This window comes from Oncorhynchus mykiss, chromosome 27 (genome assembly GCF_057628025.1).
Source record: "Oncorhynchus mykiss isolate SJ-2025 chromosome 27, ASM5762802v1, whole genome shotgun sequence".
NCBI lineage: Eukaryota > Metazoa > Chordata > Actinopteri > Salmoniformes > Salmonidae > Oncorhynchus > Oncorhynchus mykiss.
The window spans coordinates 29,423,041-29,435,280 of record NC_143048.1 but is presented as its reverse complement, the minus strand read 5'-3'; the positions used below and the strand labels follow the sequence as shown (position 1 = coordinate 29,435,280).

At 41.1% G+C, this 12,240-nt stretch overlaps 1 protein-coding gene across 9 annotated transcripts in view; it reads right to left on the bottom strand.

Annotated features, from left to right (window-relative positions):
• Positions 1-12,240, bottom strand: part of LOC110507900 (RNA-binding protein Musashi homolog 2) — a 404,988-nt gene that overhangs the window by 21,619 nt on the left and 371,129 nt on the right. For 8 of the 9 annotated variants that reach the window (XM_021588303.3, XM_021588309.3, XM_021588310.3 and 5 more), the window contains exon 12: positions 11,472-11,669. The exons of the other annotated variant lie outside the window; for it this stretch is intronic. In XM_021588303.3, coding sequence (XP_021443978.3) covers positions 11,472-11,669 — 198 coding nt within the window. The remainder of the gene's footprint in view (positions 1-11,471; positions 11,670-12,240) is intronic. 9 annotated transcript variants of the gene reach the window in all.

The window sequence follows — 12,240 nt, the reverse complement described above, 5'->3', positions numbered from 1 at the left end:
GTCTCGGCCCCGTTTAACATTTTTATGTTTGATTGATGGTAGTAAACTTTCTCTATAGCCTGAGGGACACTGAGTATCTATGTCTCCACGACACCATGTTTCCAGTAGGATTATGATGTCCTGTCCCTTGATGTTTTTAATCAATTCTGGATTAGTTGTTTTATAACCAAAATGTGAAGAGTATAGGCCCTGGATATTCCAAGAGCTGATAGTTAATGATCTCATTTATAATAAGTGATATTCACTGGTTTGAGTAAAGTACATCGAAAAAAACAAAAAAAATAAAATATGTATATATACATATATATACATACACATATACATATATATACATACATACATGCACATATACATACATATATACATACACATACATATATATATACATATATATATACATACACATACATATACACACATACATACATACATACATACACACACACACACATACATACATACATATATATATACATATATATACACATACATATACATATATATACATATATATATATATACACATACATGCACATACACATATACACACATACATACATACATACACACACACGCACACACACACACACACACACACACCATTACATATAATAATTATTATAATACCGGTGTCAATACATTTAGGAATATTTGTAAACAAATGAATAAGAATGGAATAAGATTGCATTGTACTTATGTTATGTGCAATCTGCAACCCTGTGTGTTTGTGTGTGTGTGTGTGCGCGTGCGTGCCCGTGTGTGAATTAAAGGGACTGTCTAGCTCAGTAGTCTGCATATTAGTTGCAGTAGTTGGCGCACCTCTCCTATCTCTGATTGTTCTAGGGGTCTTCTGCCAGAGGTTACCTCAGCATATGTAGGCTGACGATCTAATTGATACATGGTGTGGACTGCATCATGTGGTCTACTTCCCTGAAGGGCAGTGTTCTGACCGACCCTGGAGTAGTGGTCAGAGCTGTGTTGTGATGGGCTGGGTCTAGTAGAGCTGTGTTGTGATGGGACAGGTCTAGTAGAGCTGTGTTGTGATGGGCCGGGTCTAGTAGAGCTGCGTTGTGATGGGCCGGGTCTAGTAGAGCTGTGTTGTGATGGGCCGGGTCTAGTAGAGCTGTGTTGTGATGGGCCGGGTCTAGTAGAGCTTTGTTGTGATGGGCCAGGTCTAGTAGAGCTGTGTTGTGATGGGCCAGGTCTAGTAGAGCTGTGTTGTGATGGGCCAGGTCTAGTAGAGCTTTGTTGTGATGGGCCAGGTCTAGTAGAGCTGTGTTGTGATGGGCCGGGTCTAGTAGAGCTGTGCTGTGTTGGGCCTGGTCTAGTAGAGCTGTGCTGTGTTGGGCCTGGTCTAGTAGAGCTGTGCTGTAATAAGCCATGTCTGGCTCTTTTCTCCTCGGGATGGTGGAGGTACTGTTGTTTCAGAAGGTGGGGCGTGGGACCTTTGTTGCTGGGGTGATGGGTGTGTGGGTCCCTGCCAAGTGTTGCATCTTTTAGGTCCTTGGCAAAGGTTCTGATACTGTCCTGATCAAGATGTATATTATCATATAAGTGTTGACATGTCAGAGTGGGGTGGTGAGCCGTTCTGACGTTGAGCAGTGAGGCACAGTCCACAGTGATCTGTTGATTTATTTTGTCGATCAACTTTTCTGGGAAGTCTTTTCTTGGTAGGAGGGTGGACACAACTATATTGGTTGTTGGGAACATAGCCTGTGCCCGTTCTGCCACTCTTCTCACTGCCCCAGATACATTTTCACCTTTGGCATGAAGGTCGTTTGTGCCAGTGTGGATGATGATGTTGTCAGGGGTGTCAATCCTGGTCTGACTGAGTAGCTGCATTGCACTCTCAGTTGTAGGACACCAGAACTTATACACCTGGTGTCTAGGGAATAATCTTTCCTGGACTAAGAACTTCCCATTTGAATCAATTAGAATTGCAGTTGTGGGTGATTGTCTGGGTGGAGCAGACTGGGAGGCTGGTATTCTGACCTGGGCTGGAGCAGACTGGGAGGCTGGTAGGTTAACCTGGGCTGGAGCAGACTGGGAGGCTGGTATTCTGACCTGGGCTGGAGCAGACTGGGAGGCTGGTAGGTTGACCTGGGCTGGAGCAGACTGGGAGGCTGGTAGGTTAACCTGGGCTGGAGCAGACTGGGAGGCTGGTATTCTGACCTGGGCTGGAGCAGACTGGGAGGCTGGTAGGTTGACCTGGGCTGGAGCAGACTGAGAGGCTGGTAGGTTGACCTGGGCTGGAGCAGACTGGTAGGCTGGTGCAGTGTCATCCGGCTGTGTAGTGGAGGCCATGCTGGTCTCAGGTTCTGCTTGTGTTGTACCAAGCTGGTGGACATGTTTTCTCGATGCAGAGGACACAATGACTCTCTGCCGGTTGAGGGTGTCAATGTACCTCTCTTTTTGTTCGAGCTCCTTTCTTGTTGTGCTCAGATGGTCTCTGAGGTCATCATTTGTCTGACTCAGCTTGTCCATTCTGCTTTCTAATTTAGCTATGGATGCTCTGCTCTCCTCCCTGAACTGTTTCATCTCTTCTTTGAGTTTCTGGACAGTGTCCTCCTCTTGAAGCTTCTTCTCTCTGAGTTCTATGACCTCTGCTTCGACTAGAGAGAGGGTGTTGTGGAAACGTTGCATAGCAGGTGTTCTTATTGAAATTGTCATGTCCTTGACTCTGTCTGCTGCAGGTGAGGTAGGTAAAGGGACGTTGAGGGCTTCCTGCTGGGTCACAGAGACCATTGGGGTCTGCTTTTCTCCATCTCCCTCCTTGACTTTTTCCTCATTTTCTGAGATGATGTCAGCGTCTTCTTTTAGGGTAGCAAACCTATTCTCAAAAGCCTGGAGGCTTGAATCATTGCCTTGTATCAATACAGTTCCATTATTATATAAGTTTACTGTTTGATATGTGTTGCTCTGGTCAGCTTCTTCAAAAATGCTGATCTGACATCCTTGGCTGATGCCCCTCTTTTTTGAGAAAGGGAAATGGTTGCAAATAACCTTTTTCCATATGTTCCCTCGATTGGTATTAAAAATTAAATTTGCTCTTGTTTTGTAACTGGTAAGATCTGCAAACAGGCATTCATGGTTCTGTCCCATCAACAAACCTTTGAAACTTTTCTTAGCTTTCTCTGTTTGGATGTCTGGTGGGTAAACAATTTCCATAGCAACGCTGGTGATGTTGGCTACAATGTTGCAATAGAAGTGCTGTTTCTTGTATAATGCTCTCTTGTTTCTTCAGAGGACTGTTTCACTTTGTTGTCCTTTTTTCTTTTCTTTTTTCTTCTGTCCTTATTTTGTCCTTATTTTGTCTTCCTTTCTTCTGTTAACTAGATATTTTTTTTGTTATTCTTTGTAAGCTAGCTAGCTTCTTTGTACACTCTCTCTCTCTTTTACACACTATCTCTCTCTCTTTTACACTCCCACTCGCTTTCTCTCTTTTACACTCTCTCTCTCTCTCTTTTACACTCTCACTCTCTCTCTCTCTTTTACACTCTCTCTCTCTCTTTTACACTCTCTCTCTCACTCTCGCTCTCTTTTACACTCTCGCTCTCTCTTTTACACTCTCTCTCTTTCTCTTTTACACTCTCTCTTTTACACTCTCTCTCTCTCTCTCTCTTTTACACACTCTCTCTCTCTCACTCTCTTTTACACTCTCTCTCTCTCTTTTACACTCTCTCTCTCTCTTTTACACTCCCACTCTCTCTTTTACACACTATCTTTCTCTCTTTTACACTCCCACTCACTTTCTCTCTTTTACACTCTCTCTCTCTCTCTTTTACCCTCTCACTCTCTCTCTCTCTTTTACACTCTCTCTCTCTCTTTTACACTCTATCTCTCTCACTCTCGCTCTCTTTTACACTCTCGCTCTCTCTTTTACACTCTCTCTCTTTCTCTTTTACACTCTCTCTCTCTCTCTCTCTTTTACACTCTCTCTCTCTCTTTTACACTCTCACTCTCTCTCTCTCTCTTTTACACTCTCACTCTCTCTTTTACACTCTCTCTCTCTTTTACACACTATCTCTCTCTCTTTTACACTCCCACTCGCTTTCTCTCTTTTACACTCTCTCTCTCTCTCTTTTACACTCTCACTCTCTCTCTCTCTTTTACACTCTCTCTCTCTCTTTTACACTCTCTCTCTCACTCTCGCTCTCTCTTTTACACTCTCTCTCTTTCTCTTTTACACTCTCTCTTTTACACTCTCTCTCTCTCTCTCTCTTTTACACACTCTCTCTCTCTCACTCTCTTTTACACTCTCTCTCTCTCTTTTACACTCTCTCTCTCTATTTTACACTCCCACTCTCTCTTTTACACACTATCTTTCTCTCTTTTACACTCCCACTCACTTTCTCTCTTTTACACTCTCTCTCTCTCTCTTTTACCCTCTCACTCTCTCTCTCTCTTTTACACTCTCTCTCTCTCTTTTACACTCTATCTCTCTCACTCTCGCTCTCTTTTACACTCTCGCTCTCTCTTTTACACTCTCTCTCTTTCTCTTTTACACTCTCTCTCTCTCTCTCTCTTTTACACTCTCTCTCTCTCTCTATCTCCCTCTCTCTCTTTTAAACTCCCACTCTCTCTGTCTCTCTTTTACATTCTCACTCTCACTCTCTCTCTTTTACACTCACTCTCTCTGTCTCTTTTACACTCTCACTCTCTCTCTTTCTTTTACACTCTCACTCTCTCTCTCTCTTTTACACTCTCACTCTCTCTCTCTTTTACACTCTCACTCTCTTTTACACTCTCACTCTCTTTTACACTCTCACTCTCTCTCTTTTACACTCACTCTCTCTCTCTTTTACACTCTCACTCTCTCTCTCTCTTTTACACACTCTCTCTCTCTCTCTCTCTTTTACACTCTCGCTATCTTTCTCTATTTTACACACTATCTCTCTCTCTCTTTTACACTCTCACTCTCTCTCATTTACACTCTCTCTCTCTCTCTTTTACACTCTCACTCTCTCTCTCTTTTACACTCTCACTCTCTCTCTTTTACATTCACTCTCTCTCTTTTACACTCTCACTCTCTCTCTCTCTTTTACACACTCTCTCTCTCTCTCTCTCTCTTTTACTATGCAGATGTTATTATTCAGTGTCCCTCAGGCTATGGCAGGAAAATACATATTTGGCTGCAAGAGGAGCCATTGCTCCTTCGCCCATGAGTATTCTTAGTTTTTCCTCTGGGTTCAATTTGTAAAAATTTGGAATATATGCAGTCATTTCTGTGAATAATGAATCTCTTTGTGAGGAATATTTATCACAGTAAAGGAGAAAGTGCATCTCTGTCTCTACCTCCCCTGTCATGCAGTGACCACATACACGCTCCTCTTTGGGTAGCCATGTCTTTTTATGTCTGCCGGTTTCTATTGCCAATCGGTGGTCACTCAGCCTGTACTTGGTAAGGATCTGTCTCTGCTTCGTATCTCTGACAGAGTAGAGATAATCAGCCAATTCATATTCTCTGTTTGGGGTCAGATAGCAATTTAGTCGGCTTTGGGATTTTGTTTCGTTTTTCCAGTATTGTAAATATGATTCCTTTGATTGGTTCATGATTTTGTTTATTGGAATTCTTTCTTTTGAAGCAGTGCTGGTGTCAGCTTGGTTGGTGAGGTCCAACACCATCTGACTGAGAGGGCTCGTTTCTGGGCTCAGCTCTTGGGCTTGAAGTGCTTTAAATTGCAGACTCGAATTTGGACTTGAATTTAGATGTAGCCAAAATTTTAATGATCTTTTCTGTATTTTCATTATTACTGGAAAACGGCCCAATTCTGCCCTACATGCATTAGTTGGTGTATTTCTCTGGACTTGTAGAATTTTCCGACAGAATTCTGCATGTAGGGCTTCAATTGGATGTTTGTCCCACATTTTAAAATCCAGTTTATTGAGTGGCCCCCAAACCTCACTTCCATAAAGTGCTATTGGTAGGATTACACTGTCAAATATTTTAGTCCAAATTCTAATTGGGATGTTGATTTTGAATAATTTCATTTTTATTGCATACATTGCTCTGCGGGCTTTTTCTTTGAGTGCATTCACTGCCATATTAAAGTTTCCCGATGCAGATATGGTCAGACCAAGGTAGGTGTAATTTTTTGTGTGTTCAATTAAGGTGTTGTTCAGGGTGAATTTACATTTTTGTTTCTGACATCTGGGTTTTTTTTGGAAAATCATGATTTTAGTTTTTTGGAAATTTACTGCCAGGGCCCAATTATGGCAATATTGCTCCAGAATATTCATGTTTTGTTGAAGACCTTCTTTGGTTGGTGATAGAAGTACCAAGTCATCAGCATATAGCAGGTATTTCACCTCTGTGTCAAATAGTGTGAGTCCTGGGGCTGGAGATTGGTCCAACATGTCTGCTAATTCATTGATATAAATGTTGAAAAGATTTGGACTCAAATTGCAGCCTTGTCTCACACCTCGACATTGTGAAAAAAATTCTGTTCTTTGGTTTTTGATTTTTATTGCACACTTGTTTTCTGTGTACATACATTTTATTAAGTCATACACCTTACCACCAAGCCCACTTTGTAGAATTGTGTAGAATAGCCCTTCGTGCCAAATCGAATCAAATGCTTTTTTAAAGTCAATAAAGCAAGCAAAGATTTTGCCCTCTTTTTTTTGGTGGACGTGTTTATTAATTAGTGTGTGTAAGGTGTATATATGGTCAGTAGTGCGATGGTTAGGGAGAAAGCCAATTTGACATTTACTTATTACATTTTTTTCTTGAAGAAAGGTTTGAATTCTTGAATTCAAAATGCTACAGAAAATCTTTCCCAAGTTACTGTTGACGCAAATTCCCCTGTAATTATTGGGGTCTGATTTGTCTCCACTTTTGTGGATAGGGGAGATGAGCCCCTGGTTCCAGACATCAGGGAAGCAGCCAGAAGTTAAAACCATGTTGAACAATTTAAGCACAGCATTTTGCAACTCAGGTGTGCTGTTTTTCAGCATTTCATTTCTGATGTTGTCTACACCACAAGCCTTTTTTGATTTAATAGATTTTAGCTTTTCATTTAGTTCTTGTTGGGTTATTGGGTAATCTAATGGATTTTGGTTGTTTTTAATGACGGATTCAAGGATGTTCAATTTTTCTTTAATTTCTAATTGGTTCTGTTGTAAGTATTTTTGTGGGATGTTTTTGTATAGATTATCAAAGTAAGTTTTCCAAATTCCTACATCTTGTATGGCTAATTCTTGTGGCTTTGATGTGCTTAAATTGTTCCACATGTCCCAGATCTGATTTTGGTCAATTGCGTTTTCAATTTCATCAAGTGTCTTGTTGGTATAAATCAATTTCTTGGTGTTTCTTCGGTGTTTGTTTATACTGTTTCAGAGTTTCAAAGTATTCATATCGTAGCTCTGGGTTGTTTTGCTGCTTATGTTTTTTGTTTGACATTTGTCTTAGGTGTTTTCTAATTGTTTTACATTCATTATCAAACCATTTGTCAGAAACATTTAGATTTTTGCTTCTGATGTTGCATTGCTTTGGTTTTCTCAAATTTGCTTTCGATGCTGCTTTTTGGAATATGCAGTTGATGTTTTGGGTAGCTGAATTGACACCATCTTTATTGTTTTGGTACTGTGAGTTATTGAAAAACTGTATAGAGTTCATCATTTCATTTGAGTTCAATGTTTCAATGAATGCCTCTGCACTGTTTGGAGCCCATCTGAACGATTGGTTTATGTTGTAAAGTTTATTGGGCTGTTTTTTTGAATGAATATTGCCAGTTAATTTCTTCAGAAACACGTTGATCTGACTGTGATCTGACAATGGTGTCTGTGGTCTGACAGTGAATGCACTAATGGAGGAGGGGTCAATGTCAGTGATGGCATAATCGACTACACTTGTCCCAAGAGCTGAGCAGTAAGTAAACTGACCTAAAGAGTCCCCTCTGATTCTACCATTAAGCATGTACAGGCCTAAGGCTCGACAGAGATGTACTAACTCTATTCCATTTTTGTTCAGTATTTGGTCAGGACTGTTTATATTATTTATAATAGGGCTACTGTACAAGGAGGGGTGTCCAAATATGTGGTGGTTACCTCCCGCATCAGTGTAGTCAGGCTCAGAACCTGTTCTTGCATTGAAATCTCCACAAAGAAGCACTTTACCCTGCGCCTGAAATGTATTGATTTCTGTCTGGAGATTGTCAAAAAACTGATCATCATAATATGATGAATCTGAAGGAGGAGCATAAGCTGCACATATGTATACATCATTGTCACAATAGATTGTACCTTTGTTAAGTTTTAGCCAAATGTGAGTGGTACCTTTTTTCATTTCATTCAGTGCTAAGTCCTGCTTATGCCAAATGATGATTCCACCTGAGTCTCGGCCCCGTTTAACATTTTTATGTTTGATTGATGGTAGTAAACTTTCTCTATAGCCTGAGGGACACTGAGTATCTATGTCTCCACGACACCATGTTTCCAGTAGGATTATGATGTCCTGTCCCTTGATGTTTTTAATCAATTCTGGATTAGTTGTTTTATAACCAAAATGTGAAGAGTATAGGCCCTGGATATTCCAAGAGCTGATAGTTAATGATCTCATTTATAATAAGTGATATTCACTGGTTTGAGTAAAGTACATCGAAAAAAACAAAAAAAATAAAATACTAATATATATATATATATATATACATACACATACATACATATACATACATATATATATATATACATATATACATACATATACATACATATATATACATATATATACATACATATACACACACACACACACACATACACACACACACACACACACACACACACACACACACACACACACACACCATTACATATAATAATTATTATAATACCGGTGTCAATACATTTAGGAATATTTGTAAACAAACACTCTCACTCTCTCTTACACTCTCTCTCTCTTTTACACTCTCACTCTCTCTTTTACACTCTCTCTCTCTTTTACACTCTCTCTCTCTCTCTTTTACACTCTCACTCTCTCTCTCTTTTACACTCTCACTCTCTTTTACCCTCTCGCTCTCTCTCTTTTACACTCTCACTCTCTCTCTCTTTTACACTCTCACTCTCTCTCTCTTTTACACTCTCACTCTCTCTCTTTTACATTCACTCTCTCTCTTTTACACTCTCACTCTCTCTCTCTCTTTTACACTCTCTCTCTCTCTCTCTCTCTCTTTTACACTCTCGCTCTCTCTCTCTTTTACACACTCTCTCTATCTCTCTCTCTTTTACACTCTCACTCTCTCTCTCGTTTACACTCTCTCTCTCTCTTTTACACTCTCTCTCTCTCTCTCTCTCTCTTTTACACTCTCGCTCTCTCTCTCTTTTACACACTCTCTCTATCTCTCTCTCTTTTACACTCTCACTCTCTCTCTCGTTTACACTCTCTCTCTCTCTTTTACACTCTCTCTCTCTCTTTTACACTCTCACTCTCTCTCTCTCTTTTACACTCTCACTCTCTTTTAAACTCTCACTCTCGCTCTCTCTCTTTTACACTCTCTCTCTATTAAACTCGCAAACTCGTTTACACTCTCTCTCTCTCTCTCTTTTACACTCTCACTCTCTCTCTCTTTTACACTCTCACTCTCTCACATTCTCACTCTCTCTCTCACGCACTCTCTCTTTACACTCTCACACTCTTTTACACTCCCACTCTCTTTCTCTCTTTTACACTCTCTCTCTCTCTCTTTTACACTCTCTCTATCTCTCTTACACTCCCACTCTCTCTCTTTTACACTCCCACTCTCTCTCTCTTTTACACTCTCACTCTCTCTTTTACACACTCTCGCTCTCTCTCTTTTACATTCTCACTCTCTCTCACTCTCTTTTACACTCTCGCTCTCTCTTTTACACTCTCTCTCTCTCTCTCTTTTACACTCTCACTCTCTCACATTCTCACTCTCTCGCTCACGCACTCTCTCTTTTACACTCTCACACTCTTTTACACTTTCACTCTCTCTCTCTTTTACACTCTCTCTCTCTCTTTTACACTCTCACTCTAACTCTCTTTTACACTCTCGCTCTGTCTTTTACACTCTCTCTCTCTCTCTCTCTTTTACACTCTCACTCTTACACTCTCGCGCTCTCTTTTACACGCTCTCTCTCTCTCTCTTTTACACTCCCAATCTCTTTCTCTCTTTTACACTCTCTCTCTCTCTCTCTCTCTCTCTCTCTTTTACACTCTCACTCTCTCTCTCTTTTACACTCTCTCTCTCTCTCTTTCACACTCTCACTCTCTCACATTCTCACTCTCTCGCTCACGCACTCTCTCTTTTACACTCTCACACTCTTTTACACTCCCACTCTCTCTCTCTCTTTTACACTCTCACTCTCGCTCTCTTTTACACTCTCACTCTCTCTCTCTCTCTTTTACACACTCTCGCTCTCTCTCTTTTACATTCTCACTCTCTCTTTTACACTCTCACTCTCTCTCTCTTTTACACTCTCTCTCTCTCTCTTTTACACTCTCACTCTCGCTCTCTTTTACACTCTCACTCTCGCTCTCTTTTACACTCTCGCTCTCTCTTTTACACTCTCTCTCTTTCTCTTTTACACTCTCTCTTTTACACTCTCACTCGCTCTCTCTCTTTTACACTCTCTCTCTCTCTCTCTCTCTTTTACACTCTAACTCTCTCTTTTACACTCTCACTCTCTCTCTCTCTTTTACACTCTCTCTCTCTCTCTCTCTTACACTCTCACTCTCTCTCTCTCTTTTACACTCTCTCTTTTACACTCTCACTCTCTCTTTTACACTCTCGCTCTCGCTCTCTCTTTTACACTCTCGCTCTCTCTTTTACACTCTCAATCTCTCTTTTACACACTCTCGCTCTCTCTTTTACATTCTCACTCTTTCTCACTCTCTCTTTTACACTCTCACTCTCTCTCTCTTTTACACTCTCACTCTCTCTCTCTCTCTTTTACACTCTCACTCTCTCTTTTACACTCTCGCTCTCTCTCTCTCTTTTACACTCTCACTTTCTCTTTTACACTCTCGCTCTCTCTCTCTCTTTTACACTCTCACTCTCTCTTTTACACTCTCACTTTCTCTTTTACACACTCTCGCTCTCTCTCTTTTACATTCTCACTCTCTCACTCTCTCTTTTACACTCTCGCTCTCTCTCTCTCTCTTTTTTACACTCTCACTCTCTCTTTTACACTCTCACTCTCTTTTACACTCTCGCTCTCTCTCACTCACTCTCTCTTTTACACACTCTCACTCTTTACATTCTCACTCTTTCTCACTCACTCTCTCTTTTACACTCTCACTATCTCTCTCTTTTACACTCTCACTCTCTCTCTTTTATACTCTCTCTCTTTTACATTCTCACTCTCTCTTTTACACTCTTTCTTTCTCACACACACACACACACACACACACACAATAGCCTTCTGATAATTCCTAACTAGAGTTCATGAATCTGAATGGCATCATTGACTAATTGAAGGATTGAAGGAGATGTTAGTGGGGTACACACCTGGGCTCTTAAAGGGGTCCGGGCTGTGCTGCAGGTGGTGCTGGAGAGGGGAGTTGCAGGCGGAGGTGGCATGATGCTCACTGTGCTGCAGCATCTGAGCAGCATGGGGCCCCAGGGAGCCAAAGTCGGCAAAGGAGCAGGGCGGCCCCCGCAGGTCACTGGGCCCGGCCCCGGAATAGAACCCATAATCTGGGAACCCTGAGAGATAAGAGTATAGTAAAGGGAGGGAGGGAGGGAGGGAGGGAGGGGGGAGGGGTGGGATGGGACTCATGTCCATCATCTTGGAAACATTTTACACAGTACTGTAGTAATGTAATGGCTTTTTTTGTTGTTATTTTATTGCTATGTTGTTGTTGTTTTTCTGCATGGAATTGTGGTGTGGTAAAGAGGAAGGCAAACTACAGCAAACATCCATGATATTTCCCCCCACCGCCCACCACCCCTCAGCTGCCCCACTGGCAGTGTGTGTGTGTGTAATGTGGTATGAGAGACTGGGTACAGGGGCACTACATTACACACACACCAGCCCTCCTCCCTAACACTAGTGTAGCTGATGTGGCCTCAGGCTAAAAATTATGGTCAAATAAAATCTTTAGCAGAATTTACAACAGGTCAGTTCATGTAATCTTCACTTGCTCGCTTCAAAACACACACACATAATAACTGTGAGAAATACACACACTAAGAGCTCAAGAGTGAAAAATAACCAAAATGAGATTCTCCTAAAATAAGCGTGAGAATGATGAAGGAAAATCTATTATTCATGTTT